The following is a 12,942-nucleotide window of genomic DNA, read 5'->3' as shown; positions in this document are numbered from 1 at the left end:
TTAATTTAAGCCAGGTATATGGATAAAGCACCTATCCTCTCTATGACAAAGAGGAAAGATTACCTGGGATCCCACATAATATTGTTCACCTGAACTGGAATCTGCATTGCTAAAGAGGCAAAACCCCCATCTCTTCAACTTTGTGGTTCAGGATATGGTATGCACATGGGCAGTGCCTTTGAAAAATGCCTAAGTGCACATTTGTGAAGCAGGTACAAGAGACATAGCGGTGATGAGTTACAACCTTGGCAGCACTGCCAACATACAGATTCCTGGCTGAATAGGCAATTTTTTCTAAGCCCCTATTGAGTACCAAGGAAGAATCCCTGTTTCTTAATATCTTCCCCAGTCTCCTCCTCAAATGCAAGTTGGAGGTGTGTTGCCCTGCACACAAGGACTATAGTCAGAGAAATGACACAAACCTCAGACTACACCTATTCCATTTCATGAGCCAGCAAAAAGGGGCACCAAAAGAAACAGGAACACTTTTTACATGCAAAAAGCAAGAATCAGGTCAAAGTCCATCACTTCGGCTTGCGAAACGAGCCTTTCCACGATACACCAATCAGCAATAATGGATGAGAATCCTCTGCTGCTCTCTCCTTCCCCGGCCTAGCCCCAAAATCGCAACTCAAAGAAAGGCAAGTCCTTGCACGTTGCGTGTTTCAGACAGGTTTCAGAAACAGTCACAAGTGGTGAGACTGCCAAACGAAGCTGGATTTTGATGTGAAAGGAGAAATCTGAGAGCTACTCTGCCTGCTTAACGCTGAAGAAAAACAAAGCTGTCGAACAAGCCACAGCGAGAGAAAGTTAACTATCTGCAGAAGTCAAAATTCTTATTACTTGTCTGTGCTCCAGTGGTTCCTCTCTTCAAAAGGAAGTGAGTTCACTCTGACCATAGATTCAGTGAATATTTTATACTGAGCAGGGGAAGAGGAAGTGCCTGTGTAGCTGGTGACATCTGCAGCCTTTCCCCCAGCACATGGCTTGGCACATCTCCTCTAGCACATGGTCCAGTATCTGAAATAAACACGCGTAGGAACTCCCAAGGCTGGTATAGATTGTTGCTTTTCTATATGATGTATATGCATCCCACTAGTTGGTTTGTGGTTTGGAGACAAGGGTGATTAAAAATAATCACCAGTCTGTCCAACTGTGGGAGTTACCTGAGCTGTATATTCTGCCTGAATGCAGGAAGTAATGGATAGCCAAGACAATGCAAAAGAGCCTGCAAAAAAACCTGCCTTGGAGCCCTTCCCTGGCTTTTCAGTTACGTGGCCATTAGTGCTATAGGGAGAAGGAAAGCCTGAATGAAACTGAGCCGGCAGTATTTATGCATCCTGTTCCAGTGAGTGAATGCATCCACTGAAGTCAGAGTTCATTCAGCTCCTCGCTACATACCTTTAGAGGAAATGTGCAAGTTCAGATTAAATCCCAAGTGTTCTGAACAGTGTTGTACAGCTGTCCTAGAGCCTATTAAAAAGCACTCCCTTTTTCCAAGCCAAGTCTGAATCAAAGCACAGCCAGCATTTGTATGTCTACTGTAACATGGCTCACACTCTTCTGTCACGCTTTATGGAATAAAAGCTCAATACATAATTTATCTACTACACACTCTTGGAAAGTAGTAATTACACTACACATGCATAAAAATCAGACAATGAATTTAAATGACCTGTTAAAGGCCACAAAACAAGTTGGTGGCTAAGCCAAGATAACTGCAGTTCCTGGAGTGCAGGCCTCTGAGTAATCCACTATCAGAGCATGCAACATGTTACTGAACTAATTTTGTCTACTAAAAATAAGGAAAAAGGGAAATAAGGTTTAAAAAAAATATAGCTTCTGAAACCATGGCAATTCAGCTTACACCTTCTGGTTTACTAATCAAGCTTATAAAACAAAAGATGAAGAAGGACAGCAGCTGATCTTTCATTATTCATACCATTAATTTCATTGTAAACTAGGTATGGACCCTTCTAGCAACAGCCAAACATAGGCAGGCTCATTAAGTACTAACAATTCTAAAACACAAATCTGGGTCCACACACAAATATGTACCAGTTTAGCTATCAGCACAGAACCTCCCCAGACACTTTTCAAGCAGTGGTTCTCACAGGGTCTAAGGGCTCTTCCTCCTACATGTCAAAGAATTTTATTTTTTTACTGATAAAGACTGTATGTGATCCAATTATCCATGCCCTTCCAGTGAAAAAACAAACAAGACAAAGTGTTCAAGCCCACAGTCATTCTGGTGCAGAGATAAGCCAGAAGTAGCAGCTGTAAAATATGAATAATGATGCTGACCTCCACAGCACAGCATTTAGTATTTCTTTCTTGTAGCTTTTTAAAAATACATATCAGTGAGAACATAACTGCTTGTTCAAATAGCGAAGCATGTACAGAGAAATAATTTTATTTTCACAAATACTAAAAAATACCCAACCCTGAGGGGCAGTGCTGGAGAGAGATGCTATTTGGAAAACAAGTTAAGTTGCTACTACAGGGTCGTTAACACCAACTGGAAGATAACAAAAGCTAAACTAAACACTGTAAATCTGAACTCCAACTCAGCATGACTTTGAGACCAGGAATAGGCTCCTACATCACACCTTGTGTGGATCTGTTTATAATCCAAGCACAAGCCACTCTGGGGACTAGATTACAACACATATATGGAGTCACATTCATCTAGATATCATAGACTTAGAGCAAAATCAGGCAAAGTTAACTGTTTGCAGCATAAGTGAGGAAATTCATGTCACCAGTGTGTCACCCACAGAGGATCCTCCAAATGTAAGCTGCAGAACCTTAAAGCCACGTACCAAAAGGCTGTCCCTTAACTCCTGAAATTGTGAATCAGTTCCATCTCCCAACGGGCAGATCTGAATTTAACCAAACTACACATGGTTTTCACACAGCTTTTCAATGCCTTGAATCTACTGAGGAGAGATTTGGTTCTGCTCTGCCCTTTCTTACGTTATGTAAAATGGACAGGCTGCTTCTACCAATTTCTTACAACCACAGTGGCCTTTTCCTTTTTGTAACATACAAGTCTGACTTTTTTTAAAAGGAATTTTGAACTCAAAGCAGGAAGAAATAAGCCATGGCTATGTGTAAGCCTCGCAGCATGCTGCCAACCAACATTTTCCCTTAAAGCTGTACAACAGCATTCAAAACATATCTACAAACAGCCCCTCCTGGAGATAAAACACCTAGCTAAGAAAACAGTGGACACATTTCTCCCTAGGAGTGAGCAGGAATCTTGCCTTGCAAAGCTGCTGAGGGTGGCAGGTTTGCTTTTGTTTAACTAAAACTCATTCCCTCTCTAGGCAGTGCAGTTCGCAGAGGGAAAATAAATAGGCTGGGAAAAAAACAAACCCAGAAGCTTGCAGGGTGGGAAACCTGCAGGGAAGCAAGCTGCAATGTAAACAGGGAGGCAGAGCAGGGCTGGGGGTCAGGAGGGCAGGGCTGGATCTGGTGGTGGGAGCGCAGGTACAGCCCCCGCCCCGCAGCGGGGTGGAGGCAGGAAAAGGGGGCCAGGAGCCACTTTCCAAAAAGGAAATTTCATCCTGCCCAGGATTTCCAAACTGCAATAATTTTCCATGGGCCAATCAGGGAGGAGCAAGGCAAACGCACCAAATTAGGAAAGTAAATACTGGAAGGGGGAGAGGGAGGAGGAGGAGGAGGAGGAGGAGAGCCCAGCTCATGCAACCACCTCCCAAAGCCAGCGATGGGACAGGGGTGTGGGTCCCACGCTGAGCCCCTGCCAGCCCTCCCAGACCTGCCCTCGGGAAGGGAGAGAGGACATTGTGCCAGCCTCACCCACCACTGTGGGGCCACCAAGATAGCAGAGAGCTGCCCTGAAAGCCAGATGGCCAGAATAGCTACGTGCTCCCCAAAGAGCATTCCCTTTCTTGGGCAGAAACACCCAAATCGCTTCCCAAAGCGTGGCCCACAGGGTACGAGAGCTGCAAGACCCTGCCAGGGGAGAGGGGAAGGTTGAGGGGGCTGAGCAGGGATGTTTACAAACGTGTCACCCCTCCTCTGTAAGAGGAACTCGGAAACGAAAGGGGTTTGGCAAGTGAAACCTCAGATGTCTTTTGAGGTTTTCTGAAGACTTGGCTGGATTAGCTTCTGCTCAAGACAAACGGATGCAATCATTAATCATCAGTAAACACTCCGTTAGGGGCTGAGCACAATTCAACACTACTATTTCCACTTTCTTCTTATGCAAAAGAAACATTCTCAGGGAGTCAAATATCAGTTGCAGGCATATGCCAGAGTCAAAAGATACAGCCTCTGTTAGTAACACAAACCACACTGTGCTGCTTTGCGCAAGATGACTGAATGGAAACTAACTACCATATGTTGGCAAAGAAACCATCCCCCTCCCCTCCCAGCAACAAGCTTCATCTAAAAAGAGAAGGTTAAATATAAACTAAAAGCAGTGCCTGAACAGAGGACTAAAACCACAGCTACCTCCAGCCCCCTCTTTCTAGAATATCTGCACTGCACATCTGTGCAGCTCTGCAAGACCAGGGGGAAAAACCCAAACAAGCAAGCGCCTCCAGATCTATGCAAAACCAGACTGGCTTCATTGTGACACTGAAGTCGTTCTCAGCCACATGAATTTGAATACTACTCACTGAATTAGTGCTAACTGTCAGAAGATGTTTGTGTATTATACCTTTTTCAAACACACAGACAAGAAAACAAACCGAAGGCTATTACTATTACCAGGTACACTCTTGCTATTCTGAGGCCTGCACTTGTAAAAACCCTAATATACCATCCTATACCATGAGTCTACTTTATAAAATTTATTATACTTCAAGTAACAGCTTTAATGTTAAAAGAGATTACTGCAACTCCATAACATCAACTCTGCTGAGAAAGAAGGAAAGAAAATATTCCAGACAGTAACTTGATGTTCAGGTTATTTCTATTGCACATTCATGAATCGGATAACTTACAAAACAGGATACTTGCACAGATGTTCATTCAGATTGCTACAGCCCCTCAGTACATGGTCAGCATCCTACCCCCATTTCCTTCTGTTCCCAGGAAACCACGTGCCAATGGCCACCCTTGTCCCTAACTTCAGATAACACCGGCACCACCCAGCAACAACAGAATATTATTGAGATAAAAATAAAACAGACAGTCCTAACATAGAAAATATTTGCCTGCTTTCTTTTCTCCATACATTTAGGTAGCTCTTGATACATACTTCTAATTCCACTGCCAAAGATAGACTAGTAACTATACAGTGTGAAACTGAAACTCAAGTTCCCCCCCCGGCCCCAACCCTTTGAGCTCTTAAACAAAACTCTTGTGCCCTACCTCTAGCCACCATAACAGTTTTTAACAGTCTTCCATAATTACAAACAGCAGATATTTAATAAGTTGCCTTTTTTTTTTAAATAATGGGGTATTTCATGCACCAGGTATACCAGACAAACAACACAGGGCTGACAGACTGGTGTCTGAGAACACCTTTTCCAGAGAGCACACTTTGGAGAGTTAACATCTTACCTGATAGTGCCTGTGGGGGACGGGAGGGGACTGACCACACTCCGGAGATCCGGCTCCGGGATGTGGATCTTCAGAGGCGATATTTGAGGATAAAGTGGCCGAAGGGGAGGTGATGAGGCTTCCTCTTTTGCTGCTTCTTTATGGTATAAAGATGTGAACTGGATCTTTATAACCGTGCTAGGGAATCGGAAAGTACATCTATAAAGGAAAGAAAGAGAAAAGTCAGTTTCACACATGATACTAAACATATTTAAGTGGTTTTGTATGCAATTGGTGAATCATTAATTCATTCACAGCATAAACGTCCAGCATTCTCTATAGCATCTTTCTGCCCAGAGTCCTGGGCAGAACTACTGATCATTCACAAATCTCTGTATATGTATCACAGCATATCATGTACCATCTAGTGATGAGACGCAAGCTGAAGGTTTGGGTAAGCTAAGTGATTTCCCCATAGCCTTATATAAAATCAATGACTAAGCAAGATGCAGAACTACAATGACATACTCTTGAGTTCCTGCTATATCAAGGACTATGATTTACCTTTTATTAGCTCTTTGCAAATAACTCAGGAAGGTACAAGTTACTAGAAAGTATCAGGCCACCAGCAACATGGAACAAAAGAGCCCTGAAGTCCAGACAGAGGAACAAACAGCCTCCAGGTAAGACCAGACAGCACTGTTTAAGGACTGGCCTCTACATATTGTATAACTAATACCCATTTATACCTCTGCACTTGATGCTGAAGGATCATCTAGCAGGTTTCACATTAAACTACATTCATTTAGAAGTGACTCCCTTTAGATAGCATGGGCTATAGCTAACAGGGTCAGAACAGGGCCCCTGCAAGCCTATAGGGTCTCATTTCTTCTCCAAATAACACTTCTTTCCAATTGTTATTTAGGGAAAGAAAAATAATCACACATCTACAAATGTAGCCTTCAGGAGATGCTGGGAAATTCTAAAGGAAATAAGCACTGACATTTTCCATATTTGAACATAAAGCTTTCTAATTTATAGTGTCTACAATAGGCACGGGGCTGTAGAGCGAGTGTTCTGCAATTCTTCTTATTGCACTTTAATTAGACAATAATGTGCAATCAATACAAGCTTTCCAGGGATCATTTCACTGATACTAAGGTTAAAAAGCAGGAAATGAAAACCAGGTTTCACTGTGGGAAAGGCCAGCAGAGCACTGTAATTGTACTGGCTTCCAGCATCTTGCCTTTAGAAGGAAATGAAGGGACTGGCACAGTGTTGTTCCAGCACTGTAAATGCTGAATTGCCTGGACTGTAAATTGCCTGGATGCGACCCTGTGCAACATGCTCTGGGTGAACCCGCTTTGGCAGGGGGTTGGACTAGATGATCTCCAGAGGTCCCTTCCAACCCTTAACCATTCTGGCATTCTGTGGTGCAGGCTGAACATAATTCTTTTAACCAGTGCATTACTGAAGCCTGCCAGGTAACAGAACAAGGTGGCAGGCAAGTAAATCTGTGTTTGTGACTACCTTATCTTAATGCTGCTATCAGCAGAAATGCAGAGAAACATCCCACTGCGGCTCTAAAAACATACTCTCTTGCTCTTGGTTCTTCCACACAAGCTAGTTCTGCTGTAAGGTAATGTTCAGAAGCCTGCCGTGAAAAGTGCAACATTATCATTCAGGGATGGGAAGCTCATTCCCATCTCCCACCTCATCTCTCAAATGAGCTGGCTCAGCATCCAGCAGCTTGGACTCACAATGGCTCTGCTACATACAGCAGGAGTTTGCATTGCATTTAATTCACTTCAGAGGTCCTGCCACCTGCACTCATTAACACATTAAGTAAGAACATCATTGCTGGCAATGCAGCCTAATCGTGTTTATCTAACCCTTCTAAACATGGTTCCCTGCAGACTCGATACAAACACACAATTCAAACCAGCACAGCGTCCGTGCCAGCAGCAGGCACACAGCTTACTGAGACGAACCTGAAACAAGGCTGCTGAACCACGACTCTGGATTGTAAGCTTTTGTACTGCTACATGGATTTGCTTATAGAAAATGCAAATTTATGTATTCTCTGCTATGAGCATCACATGGACTCAGGCTCAATATCAGTACAAACAAAGCTTCATCATTTCTCAACTCCCCACCGGGGAAAAGCTGAGCTTTCTTTCAGAGAGCAATTGAATTCTCTGCTATAACGCCAGGTGCCCAGCATTTCTCAACATCTGAGTCAAGAACAAATCAATCCTTGTCTAACAGTGTTCAGTGCAATCCCAGCCTGCTGCTGATCTCAACAGGTCTGACTGCACAGAGCCCTAAGGCAGTTTTACAACACTGTTGAGGCCAGAAGATCCCCACTGTGGCTTCATACCAGTAAGTAGCTCTATCCCACTGCCACTTAAGTCTTCCTTTTCAGAAGGACCCAGTAATGCAAGATTCACATCTCCTACACATTACTGCTTCCAGGTGATGGTGCAACTATCTCCTCAACAATACTATACTTACTGATGCTGTAAAAATGTTAGATAAGGAGTTGATACCTGCACCCAAAACACTGAGGCAGTCCCATCACTCTGCACATCCAGGCAATCTTAACAAAAGCTAGCTGTTACTTCTCCAAAATCATGAGTCAACCTGAAATATGAAGTCTGAACTAACCCAGTAAACATGTGCTGAAAAGGGCCGTCTAACATTGCTTTTCCTTGAGAGCCTCCCCAAAGCTACCCGATCCAGCCACGTGACTTACCCACAATCTCGAACTGGAACGAGGGAAGAGAATCAGAGAGGTTGGGCTGGACTGACTGCACAAGCAAACAATTTGTTGGCTGCTATGATTTCATTTTTAGAAAGGCAGGCTTCCCAATCCACTGAAGCAGAACCCAGGACATACAACTAGCTTTCACACATTATGCTAGCTAGCACATACATGGCCATTTTGTGAGGAACCAGTCCTAGAAAAAACAGAGTGGATATATGCAAGGATGCTCACAGCTTTAGAAGGCTTCTGCAGCCTGGTCTGGGCTGTCTTCCAGTATTGACACCACCTGCAAAGCCAAGGTGGGGGTACTTTATCCGGAAAGTCTATATGCTTTTAACTGCTGTAAAAACCTGGGACCCCAGAAATGGAAATAAAATGCAAAGTACAGTGTAAATTCCTGACGAGCTCCTCCCCTCCCTCAGGGGTGAGAAGGTGCCTGGGATTAATGTTATTGTTCCAGTCCCAATCACAACCACCCCAGTAATGCAAACAATGACAACAGCACAGACCGAGACACTGCTTCAAATCAGCAAACACGCACTAATGCTGGGGAACTGTGTCAATGAGAAATCAGAAAAGCATCAGAAAATCATCTTGTCACAGGAAGTTCACTTTTCATTACAATGAACTTGAATGCAGCTTTAACGAGCTTTTCTAATTGTTCTCTTAATTAATCTCTTTCCGACCAAAAGAGGATAAACTCAAATTATATCAGGTAGTCCTGTTTAGGAGCGAGGCACATTAGCACAGGATTTAAGCCTGTGAGAATTATACTTCTACAGGAGATAAGCAGGACAAGACAGACAGCCAAGCAGAACTGAGCATGCATTCCTTAAGATTACTGCATATATTTCAAGTTACTTAAACTGAGTTATGCTATTTGATCCATATTGCATGAATCCTATCAGAGATGCATAGCAATTACTACTACTGCTTAACGTTTCCATCATGAGAAAAAGATCAATCTGAAAGCACAGATTAGACTCAACATAAAGAGCATAATGAAGTTAACTGGTATTTCCAAGGGTGCCCAAGAGGCAACTCTTTTAAGCACCTCTGAAATTTCCAGCTGATTAGAGGGGTAAATTAATGGTCCGCAAAATCTCTTGGTCTTGGTACAGGCAGGAATCAACCTGCTTGAGTTCCAGAACTGCTGAGTTTTACTCAATAACCTGCCACAGACAAGTACATCCTGCAATCCCTGGCCATATAAACCGTATCTATCGTACTCAGAGTTACAGTATGTTGCATACATCAATTCCTTGTGGGAAAGGATTCCCGTTTCTCTAGGATGCCTTGCAAGACAGTTGGAACAGAAAGCTTTTTTTTTTAGTTTGTGTTAAAACTAAAAACGCACAAACACACACACCTCAGCCTCCATAAACTGCATAGAAACAATTCTTGCCTTACTAGATTACAGCCAGGAAGAAGTCAAAGAAAACGGATTGCTGGGTCCCTGCTGCATGCTTGAGCTCAGACTCCATAGCACTTGCTCAATGCATGCTAAATATACCTTGGAGACCAAGGGGAAGAGAAGGAGTGCACATGCCACACATGGTTACAGTGATATAAAAGATGTTGCTAGAATTTTGTTTTAAACAAGACAGATTTTCCAAAAGTTTCCTAGACGAGCTCCTCACACTGACAACACAGCACCCATACTATTAGGCATCCTTCATGTGGTGAACCAGTGACAGTGACCACAAGCATTTCATCTACCTAAGGTCTGAAAATAAAGTGCTAGGAAACACTAGACTGTACATAAACAGTCACCCCTAAAGCAGACTTCAGGAAAAATGGTTAGGTAAAAATCCAACAAAATGACTCCATACCCTGCATGACTTTATAAAAAGCACACATATTCTCCCCCTCCTCAAAGCACCTTTTACTCACAGATGTGAAGAAAACAGATGCATTTGCCAAAACATAGTACCAGGTTCAAGAGAAGCTATTACAGTCACTGATTTCTTTGTTAGAACACCCTGAGTGCTGTTCAACACCAAATGACTTCTGCTAAGATCTGCTGCATAAAAGTAAGAAAGGGCTATTTAAAGGTTTTAAAAGGAGACAGGAAACTGTGCTGGATTTATGTTTTTACATTTACACTGTGGAAAAGCACAATGACAAAAACAGAGAAGACAAATCATGAAAAAGCCAAGGTGAAACATAGATATAAAATATATAAATACACAAATGTGTATCTAAAACCTGGAGTGATATTTACATATATTATGTAGTATATATAAAAACATAATATATAATAACATTGTTATATTACATATAAACATCATTCCAGTTCATTACGCAAAAGGGAATAACCAGAAAAGTAAGCTGGAAGACTGTTACATGTGTTATCAGCAAGTTGGTACCATCTTTGTCTACTTTATCTTGCCATAATTTATGAAATCCTGTTATTCCTGAATGTTGCAGGTATAAATGCACCAGTAGCATCCGTGTTACAAACAGTGCTGAGATGCAGGTCAAGCGAGAAACATTGTAGGAAGTGCTTTGTTAAAAATAACCCTTCTCACAAGTTGAATCAGAACAGAAACACAGACCTGAGGTTTCATTCAAAAAACACAGTTAAGTGTGACTGTCTCCCTTTGCTGCAACCGCCACTTTTTCTTTTTAGACTTGCAGATACTGTTACCTCACCACTGATTCTCTGTATCTAAATTTTTCCCTCTGCCACATGACTTTGACTGTCCCTCTGCCACTCTGACTTTGTACCAGCACTAGTGTGGCCAGCAGGACCAGGGCAGGGATTGTCCCCCTGTTCTCGGCACTGGTGAGGCTGCACCTCCAATACTGTGTTCAGTTTTGGGCCCCTCATGACAAGACAGACCTTGAGGTGCTGGAATGAGTCCAGAGAAGGGCAATGAACCTGGTGAAGGGTCTGGAGCACAAGTCTGATGAGGAGCAGCTGAAAGAACTGGGGGTGTTTACTCCGGAGAAAAGGAGGCTGAGGGGAGACCTTCTCGCTCTTTACAACAGTCTGAAAGGAGGGTGTAGGGAGGTGAGGGTCGGTCTCTTCTCCCAAGTAGCAAGTGATAGGACAAGAGGAAACAGCCTCAAGTTGTGCCAGGGGAGGTTTAGACTGGAGATCAGGAAAAAAATTCTTCACCGAAAGGGTTATCAAGCACTGGAACAGGCTGCCCAGGGCAGTGGTGAAGTCACCATCCCTGGAGGTATTTAAAAGATGAGTAGATGTGGTGCTGAGGGACATGGGTTAGTGGTGGGCTTGGCAGTGTTGGCTTTATGGCTGAACTCAATGATCTTAAAGGTCTGCATCTATGAAAATCAAGTTCCCATTAAGTCATAAATCCCCTCCCTATTCCCATAATACTTTGAAGCAGTCTGAAAGGAGGTGCCTTGCACAACATAAAAGACTCACTGGGAAAGTTTAGGCACCAGTGCACCCAATATCAAACTAAATTTGGTTAGAAAAAGATAAGAGTTTGCTTCACTTAACTAAACATATATCTAAGCCCTGAAGGTCTGCCCACAGAGAGATAAGCAAAGAGAGACAAGAACAACTACCTCATATTCACATTTCTTCAAAAACACGGCTGTGATAACTGCTGTGACCGTTGCAAAACAGCTAAGCTGGGAACATTTATGGACCAAGATTTGTTGCTTTGTGATGCTGCACTCTGCCCAGGGAGAGCCACGCTCTTCAAAACTGCAGCTTTTCTACAGCAAGCCTCCCTGCATTACCCAGCCCAAAACAAAACGCTTCAACTGCAAAGTTTTTAGAAGGGTTTCCCTCCATTCCAATAACTACAATAACCAAATCAATTTTCTCCGTCTTCACAAAAATAAACTAGACCCTTGCTCCTCAAGGGGAACAATCACGAGATGTGCTCAAAATGATTATTTTGCTGGAACTACAGCTGTCTGAAGTAGCAAGGTAGGCAAAAACATGAGTAACAAAACCACATTTCAATCACAAATGAATTAAAATGAATATTAGTTTGAATGAATGTCATGAAACTGGACAAGCTCTGAAAGCCGTCTGAGCTGTCACAGGAGATTAGCTACTATTCACCCCTCCTTTATAATAAAATAATAATAATAAAATTATCCAGCATTTCCTGTTCCACTTCCTACCCCATGATTTTTTTTTTTCCATAAACAACACTTTGTAAGCAATACCAGTAAGAAACCAGTTATATGATCCACTTGGCTAGTGCTATCTGCATTCCAAATGAAAAAGTTAACTGTACTGAGACTACAGAAAGAGTTCGGGAGGAATGAAGGCAAATACATTTTATTCTCTAAAGTCTAAATACACATTACAAAACAAGCATGTACCTATCACCATGGCAATTTAAGAGTCATTACAATTCTTTTCTTTACACATCTCTTTAGGCTAGGGGACACAGGCAGCATAATTGCCAGGTTTTTAAAAGTAATGAGTTTTCAGCATTTGCTGTTTCCTTTTCAATTGCTCTACTGATCTGACCAGATTTAACACAGAAATCCTATTGAAGGCCTACCCATAAAGTCCTTTATCAAACACACATCAGAGAAATATCTGTAATGTGATAGTAAAATAATTTCTTGCATTCACGAAGAGATAAGCAAAGGGTCTGCAGGTAAGTGGTGAAGACCAGAATCCACATTTGTTCTTCCTGTAATGAATCAACTCAATCTGAAGA

At 42.5% G+C, this 12,942-nt stretch overlaps 1 protein-coding gene across 2 annotated transcripts in view; it reads right to left on the bottom strand.

Annotated features, from left to right (window-relative positions):
• The window catches only part of FOXK1 (forkhead box K1), a 57,491-nt gene that overhangs the window by 25,261 nt on the left and 19,288 nt on the right, over positions 1 to 12,942 (bottom strand). For both annotated transcript variants that reach the window (XM_068422634.1, XM_068422635.1), the window contains exon 2: positions 5,536 to 5,733. In XM_068422634.1, coding sequence (XP_068278735.1) covers positions 5,536 to 5,733 — 198 coding nt within the window. The remainder of the gene's footprint in view (positions 1 to 5,535; positions 5,734 to 12,942) is intronic.

The sequence above is a fragment of the Nyctibius grandis genome, chromosome Z, assembly GCF_013368605.1.
Source record: "Nyctibius grandis isolate bNycGra1 chromosome Z, bNycGra1.pri, whole genome shotgun sequence".
NCBI classification, from domain to species: Eukaryota; Metazoa; Chordata; class Aves; order Nyctibiiformes; family Nyctibiidae; genus Nyctibius; species Nyctibius grandis.
Note: the sequence above shows the minus strand (reverse complement) of the source record. Positions and strands in the feature narration are given on the sequence as shown.